We start from the raw sequence: 12,697 nt of genomic DNA, 5'->3' as shown, positions 1-12,697 counted from the left end.
GGTCCCAGCTACTCAGGAGGATGAGGTGAGAAGATCATTCAAGCCTGGAAATTCGAGGCTGCAGTGAGCTATGCTTAAACCACTGCACTCCAGCCTGGGAGATAGAGCGAGACCCTGTCTCAAGGAAAAAGCATACTATTCCATCACTATTGAAGACCTCCCTCAATGTGCATCTATAAATCACTCTGATATGGTGTGGCTCTTGTCCCCACCCAAATCTCATGTCAAATTATAATCCCCATGTGTCAAAAGAGGGACCTGGTGTAAGGTGATTGGGTCATGGGTGTGGTTCCCCCATGCTGTTCTCATGATAGGGAGTGAGTTCCACGACATCTGACGGTTTAAAAGTGTGTGGCAGGTCCCACGTTGTTCTCTTTCTCTCCTGCCACCATGTAGGATGTGCTTTGCTTCCCCTTTGCCTTTTGCCATGATTGTAAGTTTCCTGGGCCTCCCCAGCCATGCAGAACTGAGTCAATTAAACCTCTTTTCTTTGTAAGTTACCCAGTCTCAGGTAGTTCTTTATAGCAGTGTGAAAACAGACTAAAACACACACCCTTTCCCCCTTTCCTAATTCCTGGAAACCACTTATTTTTCTTCCTCTCTATAATTTTGTGATTTTGAGAATGTTATATAAATGGAGTCATATCCTATGAACTTGGTGAGATGGACTTTTTTCACTGAATATGCCGCCTACAAGATACATCCAAAATGTTGCATGTATCAATAGTTTGTTCCTTCTTTTTAACCAAGTAGTATTCCATCTACAGCTGCTTTAAGATACACTCTACCAGCACTGGGGAGAAGGGACTGTGGAAGACCCTGTGGATTTCCACTTCAATCACCCTCAAGCTCCCTGGGCTAAGGCCAGAAGAGATTGAACATTGGCAGCTCCTGGGGTGGTCACCTCTTCTCACTCAGCAAATGCTGCATTAAGAAGCACATCCCTCTCCTCCTCTTGACACTGTCCATACTCAGGTACCTGAGTACCTACAGACTTGGACATTACATAAAATCAATAAAGCAATAGTAGTGTATCAGGCATATCGACATTACATAAAATCAATAAAGCAATAGTAGTGTATCAGGCATATCACTGTGATTTTAAAAATGTGAGTGTTTATATTATAAAGTGAAAGAAAACAATCTAAAAAGACCACATATTGTATGATTCCAATTATATGACATTCCAGAAAAGGCAAAACTCTGGAAATAGTAAAAAGACCAGTGGTTGCCAGAGGTTAGTGGTGAGGGAAGCATGAATAATAGCAGAGCACAGAGGATTTTTAGGGCAAAGAAAGCATCTGTGTGATGCAGTGATGATAGATCCATGTCATTATCCATTTGCCAAAACCCATGGAATGTACAACACCAAGAGTGAACGCTAATGTCAGCTGCACACTTTGGGTGATAATGAGGTGTTAACATAGGTTTATTGATAGTTACAATGTTCCATCTTGGTGGGATGTGGACAGTAGGGAGAGCTATGCACCTGTGTGGGCAGAGGGTATATGGGAACTCTTTGTACTTTCCATGTGACTTTTCTATGAACCTAGAACTGCTCTTTAAAATAAAGCATGTATATTTAAATGTGGGCATAGCACTCAAAGGATGAGGTTCGAAGGCCAGGAGCCTTCGCCTTTCTGGTCTTTCACCCTGGCCACGCCTTGGCTGGGCCTCGGGCTGCTCACCTGGATCTTCTGGATGTTCTCTCTGTCCAGACTCTTCACCACGGAGTCCACCACCTCCTGCACCCACAGCTGCTGTGTGACGACCCTTCACTGCCTGCCCAAAGAGTTGATTTTTGACTGTCATGGAGCGCCTGATGCGTGGATGCACCACGGTTTGTTTATCTGCTCATCCGTTGTGAGTATCTGGGCTGTCTCCACCTTTCACCTATTCTGAATGAGGCTTCTATGAATATTGAGGTACAAGGCTTTGTCAAGACATGCAGTTCCTTTTCTCTTGGTGAATACTTAAGAGTGGGATGGCTGGACCATACATTAGGTGACTGTTTACTTTTAAAGAAACTGCCAAACAGTTTTCCAAAATAGTTTTTACATTTTTACACTCTTTTACATTCCTATCAGCAGGGTGTGAGTTTCAGTTTCTGCACATTCTGGCCAACACTGGGTATGATCATTCTGTGTAATTTTATTACCACTCCAATAGGTAGGAATGGTATCTCATTGTTTTAATTTGAATTGTCTCAATTACTATGATGTTGAGTATCTTTTCATGTGCCTGTCATCTGTGTAGCTTCTTTGCTCACAGATGTAATTTTTTCCTGCATCTATTGAAATGATGATATAGTTTTCTTTTTCAGTTTGTTAATGTGGTTAGTTAAACTGGTTGATATTTGAATATTAAGCCACATATGAGAAAAAACACATTTAGTAGTGATGTATTATTCTTTGAATGTATTGCTGGATTCAGTTTGCTAAAATTTTAATTAGAATATTTGTGTCTAAGTTCATGGGGGATATGGACGTGTAGTTTTCCTTTCTTTTCTTGTAATGTCCTTGTCCGGTTTTGGTATGAAAGTAATGCGGGCTCTATAGAATGCAATGGAAGTGCCACCTTCCCTCTGGCTCTGGCACAGAGCAGGTGCCTGTTTCATGGGTGATTTGAAGTAGGGAACAATAAATTCATGTGAAATAAACAAGCAAAGACCTTACTGAAAGTGTAATATAATGAACAAACCATTAGGATACACTCTGTCATCAATAAGATCTAAGCATTATTCACATTCCTTGTCTACTTAATCTACACCACAGCCTGTGAGATGGGAATTCCTGATGGTTCCTCACCTGAGAGGTGGTATTTCAAGATCACTTAGCCAGATGGAGTGAGAGCAAACTAAATGTAATGTCAGCCTTCTTCCCTCCCAACTCAGGGCAGCCATGACACCTGACTCCCATGTGGACAGGCCAGTCCCCCTTCATCTGGAAGCCACCTTGGCCAGCCGCTGCGGGACTTTGGATCTGGGAGAGAGACCTTAATATCCCTAAAGAAGAATGTGGGATGTGATTCATCCTACACATCACCCCTGGGGAGGAAGGGCGTGGTTGCCTGTGAGGAGGACTCACTGTTGCTTGTCTCTGGGATTGTAGAGGCCCTTTGCCAAGAGGCCTCTCTCTCTGACTCCTGGGTGACTGGGCAGATGACTATGGGAGTTCCATTTTGCTCATTATAGGACGGATACTCAATGTAGGGCCTCAATAAGCCTTCAAACCGACATGTCAGGGTATAAATAAGGGACTGGTCATTTATGTTGAAGAAGGAGATGGTCCCACACTCATAGTCCAGGAAGACCCCTATTTTTGTAGGTGGGGTCCTGGGGAAGACGCTGATAAAACGGGGATTTAATGTGAAATACAAATGTTCTCCATTCAGTCTGAGGACCCAGTACCCATGATCGGGAGACAAAGTCACGTACTCCTTCCTCCTGTCCACATCATCCCGGCACACTCCCACGCGCCACCTTTTATTGTGTCCTCCGTCCACCTCCCAGTAATGTTTCCCTGCTTGGAAACTCTGAGAAGCCACCACACTCTTCCTTGTAAATCGCTTCTCAGAGTGAGGCACATCCTGGGGAGCTTTTCTCTCGGTTACAGTTTTCAGATTAGAAACGCAGAGCTGCGGGTGAGCCGTCTCTGGATCCAGAGTCACCTCCACTGGGGTGCGGTCGGGGAGAGAGGAAGCATGAGTTACTGAAGAGGAAATCTGGGCTGGAACAAGAGGTCGACCCTCCCACTGCAGACTGGCTCTGGGTGGCATAGGTGAGGCCCCGGACCTGAGCCTCCCTCAGACACTGCCTTTCAGGTCCTCTCATCACCAGTGCAGCCTGGAGGACTCATCAATGTCTAGATATGTCTCAATATGACGTCCCAGTCTCGGCCTATCACCCAACCCTGCCACTGTCCCTTCATACATAAAACTATTTGATTCATAAGAGCTGGAGGGACTCCACTATCTAACTTCCTCCCACTCAGAATTTTCTGCCTGACTTTACTTCCTTCCCCTCAGCTCAGACCCCTGACCAGTCACTAGTGCCCTCAATTCCCTGAAACTGTGCCAAAGACCCCCCCGTCTCCCGTTTACCCAGTCCCTGTCTTCTCCCCTTCTAGACCAAGGGGAAGAAGTGTGTCTGGGGGCACTGAACCCTTGGGGGCGATCAAGCATCCAGTTTCTCCATCCGCAGGCAGGATGGGTCTCAGCATCACTCTGTGTTCCCGTATCTGTCCCTGTTCAGTTCCCCCTCTCATGTCCACCTGAGATTCTGTCCCACTGTCACCCTCTCAGGCGTTGGTACCTGCGTGTTTCCGGGCGTCTCTCAATTCTGAAAGCAAGCAGAGAGAGCAGGCAGTTCAGTGCTCACGTGGGAAACGGCGCAGGGAGAAGGGAGAGACCAAGGATTGGGACCCTTTTTGAGTGTCATGGACCCTCTCAAGAGATCTGAAGAAGGCTATGGGGCTTCTCTACAAAACGCACCTCCCCCAGAATCTGCAACTTCTGAGTTCCCATCACAAGCTTGGCTCTGCAGGGACCCACGGGCCTCAGGATATAAAAATCCATAAACGAGAGACTTGGAAAGGAGTCATAAATGTGTGAAGAGGAATATTTTCTTTTACCTGCCTGTCCGTGCTTTCTTCTCCAGTCTGAAAAACAAAAACAAAAAACATGTAAGAGGTTGACGTCACAGAGCGGGGGCCCAGGGAGGGCGTGGGAGGAAATCCCTGCGAGTGATAACACTCTCACCCAGTTTATCCTGGAGTTTCCACGAAACAAAAAGCAGACTATTTAGTGGTTGATACAGAACTGGATAAAGTCTCAAAGCATCAGGCCAGGGGAGGTCGAGGATCACCCACAAATTTTTCTCAGGTTCCTCACTGTGGCCCACACACCCTCAGAGCTCAGGATCAACACCTCCCCCCACCACACACACAGCAAACCAACGGGCAACAGGCACAGACAATTTGTGGGGACTCCCAGGCCCCGGGGCCTATCCTAAGCCCTCCAGATGTCCGAGGGGTAACTCATGAGCAGTGGATGGAGAGAGCGAGCAGGTGCTCTCCTCCACCTGCCGGTGCTTCCTGTCCAGCCTGCAGCCAGGGTCGTCCAGAGGCTCAAACTGTGGATCAGGGAGGGACCCGGGAGAACCATGTGTGGGAGGCTCAGGACATGACACATACTCACCCAGTTCCGCCTGGATTTTCCCTGAAACAGAAACAGTATATTCAGTGGTGGACACAGGAGTGTGCAAGGTACAAACACGACGCTGGCTCCTTGCACAGGTGGGACGAGCTGCAGGTGTGAAGGGCAGGGCCTCTCCTAGGACACTTATATGTGCTCGTCTCCCCAGCCCCTGCACGGAGTGTGGCTCTCTGGGGTGGAGCAAGAGATCAGGAAGGTGCATGCTAAGGAGAGGGACAACAGCTGGGATGCTGTGGAGGTGGGGATGGAGATGGGAGAAGGCGGCTGGGAGGGGAGGCGGGGGTGGCCTCACCCCCAAGGGGAAGTGTCACTCCCAAGGAGGAGGAAATTGGTTTTGGGGGTGAAAAGTCTTATTGAGACTGAATATAATTTTATCTTATTGTCAGTCACTTTTGCTTCCTCCTTTATGAATTTGTTCACCACATTAAAACTTTTTAATAGGAGTCTTGGTGGTGTTCATGGAAAATTATCCAAGCTCTCTCTATAGGTACTGAAAATCATTCATCCCCTTATTATTTGACCTAAATGAAGTAGCAAGGGCCTGTCGTAGTTGATATTTCCAGAGGAAGAGATGTTAGAATACCCTAGAGAAGGATGATTACTTTTTTGGGCCTGGGCCCCTGGAGGCTAGGACTAGAAGAAGAGAAGCAGCTGGGATGTGGGAGCATCTCTGATCCTGTCCCTGCTGGAACCATGAATAAGGCACTGGCCCATGCTTCTCTCTCTTGCTTACCCTGGAATTTGGAGAAGAAAATCTGCAGTCCAACAATGCCAAAAAATAGGCCACAGCAGAGTATTCCCAGTACTTTGGTAGCCAGGTGCCATGATATAGGCTCGAAAAAGGTATCTGAAAAACAATCCCACAGACATTTTAGTTATTGGTGAACAAAAGACACAGTTCAATTCTTCTTTAAGGAGTCACCTTGTTCCCCACAATGGAAGAAATAGGTTTCTATAAATTCTCCTATAGGTTTAATACTTTGATTGTACTTTGTTATATAATGAGGTAGTGGTTCTATTTAATTTTCTTCTCAACAGATAACGACTGTGCCAACATTTATTGAATGGACCTTCCTTTACACACTGATACGTGCAGCATCACCTCTGACCCAATAAGTTTTCTGTTTAGGTTTTGATTTGTTTCTGGGCTCTCTGCTCTGTGTCGTTTGTCTACTTGTCCACTTTTGTGCCAATAATTTTGAGTGGCTTAATCACCACAGTTCCGGGATATGTCTTGGTATAAACTAGACTTAAGTTTCCTCACTTCTTATTCAGTTGTGCCTTGGCAACTTTGCTCTGCGACATAAATTTTTGTGTTGACTTGTCAAGTTCTAAGAAAATTCTGCTGAGATTTTGAATGGAATTGTATTGAATCTATAGATCAATTCAGAGAGAACTGATGTCTTAAAATATTTGCATCTTGTCTGAAAAACTATCTCTTCCCTCCTTTTATTACTATTATTTAAATTGACAAATCACATACATATTAATGGGTATGGTGTGACTGTTTGATACATGCCTACAATGTGGAACGATTAAATCAAGCTAATTAAGACATCCATCATCTCCCTTATCATTTTTATGATGAGACATTTAAATTTTATTCTTTCTGTTATTCTGAAATATACAATATATTATTATTAACTACAGTCACCCTGTTCTTCAGTAGACTTCAAAACATATTCCTCTTGCCTATCTCAATCTTTGCACCCTTTGACCAACAACTCCCCATTCTCTCTTGCCCTCTGCCCCAGCCTCTGGTAACATTCTACTCTCTATTGTTATGAGTTCAACTTTTTTAGCTTTGACATATATCAGATCACAAGAGATTCATCTTTCTGTGCTTGGCTTATTTCACTTAGCATAATGTCCTTCAGGTTTATCCTCGGAGTTGCAAACGACAAAATGTCCATCCTTTTTTTAAAGGCTAAATATTGTATTCCATTGTATTTATAGATCACATTTTCTTTGTCCATTCATCTGAATGATGGACACTTAGACTGAATTTAGCAATTGTGAGTAATACAGCTATTCCATCAACATATTGATTACAATCCATTTTCATATATTCCCACAAGTAGGACTGCTGAATCATAGAGTAGTTCTATTCTTAGTTTTTTGAGAAAACTCCATACAGTTTTCCATAATTGCCATACTAATTTACATTCCCAACAATAATGTATGAGTTCCTTTTCTCAGCATTCTTGCCAACACTTATCTTTAATCTTTTTGATAATAGCCATTCAAAGAGGTGTAAGGTGATATCTCATTGTGGTTTAATTTGCGTTTCCACAATGATTAGAGATGCTGAGCATTTCTTCATATACCTGTTGTCCATTTATTTATTTATTTATTTATTTATTAATGTTTATTTTATGTACAAAGAGCTATCATGGTTTTTCATTGTGTAGATGCCTTGGATAATCCATTCAAGGAAGAGCACTTAGTTCAACTTAATGAAACATATGTCCTTTGCGTGCTGATGGAAACACTGCCGGCACATATTGAGGCCGTATTTCCGGATCAGACTCGACAAGAGCAAGAACCCTGACCGAATTTTCATGAGTGGCTCCAGTACAGCTGCTGGTGACCCATCTTGCTCTCAGGAGTGCAACTAGGTGAAAGAAGAGAGTTAGCGCAAGCCTACACTCTCCCTGTTGTCCACTTAAATGTAATTTTGAGAAATGTTTGTTCAGGTCCTTTCCCCTTTTTTAAGATCAGGTTATTTGTTTTCTTGCTATTGAGCTGTTTGAATTTCTTATATATTTTGGTTATTAACCCTCTATCAGCTGTTTGGTTTGCAAATATTTTCTCTCACTCTGTGGGTTGTCCTTCACCTTGTTAACTGTTTTCTTTGCTGTACAGAAGCTTTTTAGTTTGATGTAATCCCATTTGTCTATTTTTGCTTTTTTGTCTGTGCTTTTTACGTCATATTCAAAAAAATTATTGCCAAGATCAATGTCATGGAGCTTTGCCCATATATTTTCTTCTAGCAGTTTTATAGTTGCAGGTCTTACGTTTAACTTTTTAATCTGAGTTCGTTTTTGTACATGGTGTGAGATAAGGGTTCAATTTCGCACATGTGCATGTGGATATCCACTTGTTTCAATATCGTTTATTGAAGAGACTGTCCTTTCTTCATCCTGTGTTCTTGGCGCCTTTTTCAAAAATCAATTGTTTATAAACACATGGGTGTATTTCCAAACTTTCCATCCTGTTCCATTGAGTGATGTGTCCGCTTTTGTGCCAGCCCCAGGACGTTTTAATTATAATCACTTTATATTTTGAAATCAGAGTATTGTGACTCTAACTTTGTTATTTTTGCTCAAGATTGCTTTGGCTATTTGAGATCTTTTGTGATTCCATATGAATTTAAGGATTGCTTTTTTCTTTATCTGTTGAAAGTGACATTAGAATCTTGAGAGAGATTGTATTGAATCTGTAAATAGCTTTGGGTAGTATGAACATTTTAACAATGCTAATTCTTCCAATCCCTGAACATGGAATATATTTCCTTTATTTGTGTTCAATTTTTTAAGTTTTATTTTACTTTGTATTGATGTAATAATTGTTCATATTTACAGGGTACAAAATGGTGCTTTGATATATGTGTACAATATGTAATGATCAAATTAAGGTGTCACCTAAAACATTGATCATTTAAGGTGAGAACATTCAAAATCCTCTTTTCTAGCTATTTTGAGATATGTAATATGTTATTGGTAATTATAGTTACCCTACTGTGTAATAGAAGACTGGAACTTACTGCTGCTATTTAAATATAATTTTGTACCTGATTAACCTCTCCTCATCCCCTGCAATCCCTCTACCCTTACCAGCCTCTAGTAACCACTATTCCACTTTCTACTTCTATGAGATCAGCTTTTTAAAAGAATTTTAATTGCCTCATAATAACTGTACATATTTATGTGGTACAATGTGATGTCGTGATACATGTATACATTGTGTAATGATCATTTCCATCACCTCAAACACTTGTCGTGTCTTTGTGGTGAGAACATTCAAAATCCTCTCTTCTAGCTATTCTGAAATATACTATACATTCTTGTTAACTATAGTCACTTTGCTATGCAATAGGACACCAGAACATTTTCTTCCTAATTGTAACTTTGTATGCATTGGCCAGTCTTTCTCCATTCCTCCCTCTACCCTATCCCCAGCTCCAGCAGTCTCTGGTAACCCCTACTTCTCTACTTCTATGAGATAAACTTTTTGGATTCCATATGTGGGTGAGATCATGTGGTATTTGTATTTCTGTGTCTGGCTTAATCTACTTAATGTCTTCTAGATTCTGTACCTCTATGAGATCCATTTATTGGATTCCACTTATGGGTGAGATCATGTATGGTTTAATGTACTTAACGTAGTGTCTTCTAAGTTCATCCATGTTGTTGCAAATAATAGGATTTCACTCTTTTTATTACTGAATAATATTCTATTTTGTATATACATCATATTTGCTTTTCATTAATTTGTTAATAAACACTTAGGTTGATTCCATATCTTAGCTAATGTGAATAGTGCTGAAATAAACATAGGAGTGCAGATTTCTTCAACATGTTGATTTTCTTTCTTTTGGGTATACTCAGTACTTTGATTGCTGGATCTATGGTAGTTTTGTTTTTAATGTTTTGTGAAATCTCCATACTGTTTTCCATAATGAACACACTAATTTAAAATCCCACCAATGGTGTGTAAGTGTTCCTCTTCTCCACATCAACAATTGTTATCTTTTGTCTTTTTGATAATAGCAATTTTAACTTGAGTAATGTTTTATCTCATTGTAGTTTTGATTTGCATTTCCCTGATGACTAGTGATATTGAACAGGTTTTTATATATCTGTTGTTCATTTGTATGTTTTCTTTTAAGAAATGTATATAAGGTCTATCATCCTGGCCGGGCACGGTGGCTCACGCCTGTAATCCCAGCACTTTGGGAGGCTGGATGGATCACCTGAGGTCAGGAGTTAGAGACCAGCCTGGCCAACCTGGTGAAACCCCGTCTCTACTAAAAATATAAAAATTAGCTGGGTGTGATGGAGGGTGTCTGTAATCCCAGCTACTCGGGAGGCTGAGGCAGGAGAATCACTTGAACCCAGGAAGCTGAGGTTGTAGTGAGCCAAGATTGCGCCATTGCACTGCAGTCTGGGTGACAGAGCGAGACTCTGCCTCAAAAAAAAAAAAAAAAAGTCTATCTTCCCTTTTGTGATTGGATTATTTGGGTTTTTTCACTCTTGAGTTGTTTGAGTTCCTTATACCCTGGATATGAATACCTAGTCAGATGTATAGTTTGCAAATATTTTCTCCCATTCTGTAAGTTACCTCTTCACTCTGTTAATTATTTCCTTTGCTGTGCAAAAGCTTTTCAGTTTGATATAATCACACTTGTCTGTTTCTGCTTTTATTGTCCGTGGTTTTGAAATCACATATAAAAAAAATTATTGCCCAGTTCAATGTCCTGAAGCATTTTTCCTATGTTTTCTTCTAGTAGCTTTATAGTTTCAGGTTTTACATTTTAGCCTTTAATTCATCAGGAGTCTATTTTTATATATGGTGAGAGATAGGGGTTAGTTCATTCTTCTGCATATCAATACTAGCAAATGCAGCACTATTTTTTGAAGAGACTGTCTTTTCTCTAATATATATTCTTGGCACCTTTCTCAAAAGTGAGCTGACTGTAAATATGTGGATTTATATCTGGATTTTGTATTCTGTCTCATTCTTCTGTGTGTCTGCTTTTATGCTAGTACCACGCTGTCTTGGCTAGCATGCTTTTGTAGTGTATTTTGAAGCTCCATAGTGTGATACCTCCAGCTTTGTTCTTTTATTCAGTAATGTTTTGGCTGTTTGGAGTCTTTTGTGGCTCCATATGAATTTTAGGATTTTGGTTTTTATTTCTTTAAAGAATGTCATTGGTATTTTGATAAGGATTGCATTGACTCTGTAGATCACTTTGGGTAGTATGGTCATTTTACCAATCTTAATTCTTTTAGATCAGGAACATGGGGTATCTTTTCATTTGTTTGTGTTCCCTTCAGTTCTTTTCATCAGTGTTTTATAGTTTTTATTGTATAGATCTTCAGCTCCTTGGTTAAACTTATTCCTTGGTATTTTATTTTGTTGTAGCTATTGTAAATGATACTGCTTTCTTGATTCTTTTTCAACTAGTTTGTTATTGGTGTGTAGAAACACTACTGAATTTATATGTTTTTTGTATCCTGCAACATTACTGAATTTGTTTATCAGTTCTAAGAGGTTTTTTTGATGGAATCTTTAGTTTTTTTATATAAAGATCATGTTGTCTGCAAACAGGGACAATTAGACTTTCTCCTTTCCAATTTAGATGCCATTTATTTTTTTCTCTTGCCTGATTGCTCCGGCTAGGACTTCCAGTACTTTGTTGAATAAGAGTAGTAAAAGTGGGCATCCTTGTCTTGTTCCAGTTCTTATTGAAAAGCTTTCAACTTTTCCCCATTCTGTATGATGTTAGCTGTGAGTTTGTCATATGTGACCTTGATTGTGTTGAGGTACATTTCTTCTACATCTAAACTGTTGAGAGTTTATATCATGCAGGATGTTGAATTTCATCAAATATTTTTTAATGTCTATTGAGATGATCATATACTTTTTGGTCTTCATTCTGTTGATGTGATATATCAAATTTATTGATTTCCATATGTTGAACCATCCTTGCATCCCTAGAATCAATCCCACTTAATCATGGTGTATATTCTTTTTGATATGCTATTGGATTTGGATTGCTAGCATTTTGTTGAGAATTTTTGCATCTATGTTCATAACGAATATTGGCCTGTAGCATTCTCCTTTTTGTTGTATTCTTTTCTGATTTTGGCATCAGGATAATACTGTCCTCATGGAATGAGTTTGGAAGAATTCCCACCCCTTCAACTTTTTGTAATACTTTAAGAAGAGAAGGTGTTAGTTCTTTAAAAGTTTAGTAGAATCCAGCAGTGAAGTCATCTTGTTTTGGGCTTTTGTTTGTTGGGATACTTCCTACTGCTGATTCACCCTTGTTACTCATTATTAGTCTGATTAGGTTTTCTAGTTTTTCCTGACTCTATTTTAGTATGTTCCATGTGTTTATGAGTTTATCTACTTCTTTTACATTTTCCAATTTGTTGGCATATACTAGTTCTTTCTTTCTCTCCTTCCTTCCTTCCTTCCTTCCTCCCTTCCTTCCTCCCTCCCTTCCACCTCTTTCTTCTTGCTGTGTTTCCCAGGCTGCATCTCAATCTCGGCTCACTGCAGCCTCTGCCTCCCAGGTTCAATGATTCTCAGCCTCAGCCTCCTGAGTAGTTGGGGCTACAGGTGCATGCCACCAAGCCCAGCTAATTTTTATGGGTTTTTGTTGTTGTTGTTGTTGTTGTTTTTTAGTAGAGACAGGGTTTCACCACCATGTTGGCCAGGCTGGTTTCGAGCTCCTGACCTCAAGTGATTTGCC

At 40.8% G+C, this 12,697-nt stretch overlaps 1 protein-coding gene and 1 pseudogene across 4 annotated transcripts in view; both read right to left on the bottom strand.

Annotated features, from left to right (window-relative positions):
* Positions 1-2,671: 2,671 nt before the first annotated feature.
* BTNL8 (butyrophilin like 8) overlaps positions 2,672-12,697 on the bottom strand; it is a 42,520-nt gene continuing 32,494 nt past the window's right edge. For all 4 annotated transcript variants that reach the window (XM_024356889.3, XM_003311008.6, XM_063811766.1 and 1 more), the window contains 5 exons: positions 5,948-6,061; positions 5,197-5,217; positions 4,632-4,658; positions 4,313-4,339; positions 2,672-3,674 (listed from right to left, as the gene is read on the bottom strand). In XM_024356889.3, coding sequence (XP_024212657.3) covers positions 3,034-3,674; positions 4,313-4,339; positions 4,632-4,658; positions 5,197-5,217; positions 5,948-6,061 — 830 coding nt within the window. In that variant the 3' untranslated portion in view covers positions 2,672-3,033. The remainder of the gene's footprint in view (positions 3,675-4,312; positions 4,340-4,631; positions 4,659-5,196; positions 5,218-5,947; positions 6,062-12,697) is intronic.
* Positions 7,618-8,261, bottom strand: LOC129144057 (small ribosomal subunit protein uS14-like; annotated as a pseudogene).

Source organism: Pan troglodytes, chromosome 4, assembly GCF_028858775.2.
Source record: "Pan troglodytes isolate AG18354 chromosome 4, NHGRI_mPanTro3-v2.0_pri, whole genome shotgun sequence".
NCBI classification, from domain to species: domain Eukaryota; kingdom Metazoa; phylum Chordata; class Mammalia; order Primates; family Hominidae; genus Pan; species Pan troglodytes.
Note: the sequence above shows the minus strand (reverse complement) of the source record. Positions and strands in the feature narration are given on the sequence as shown.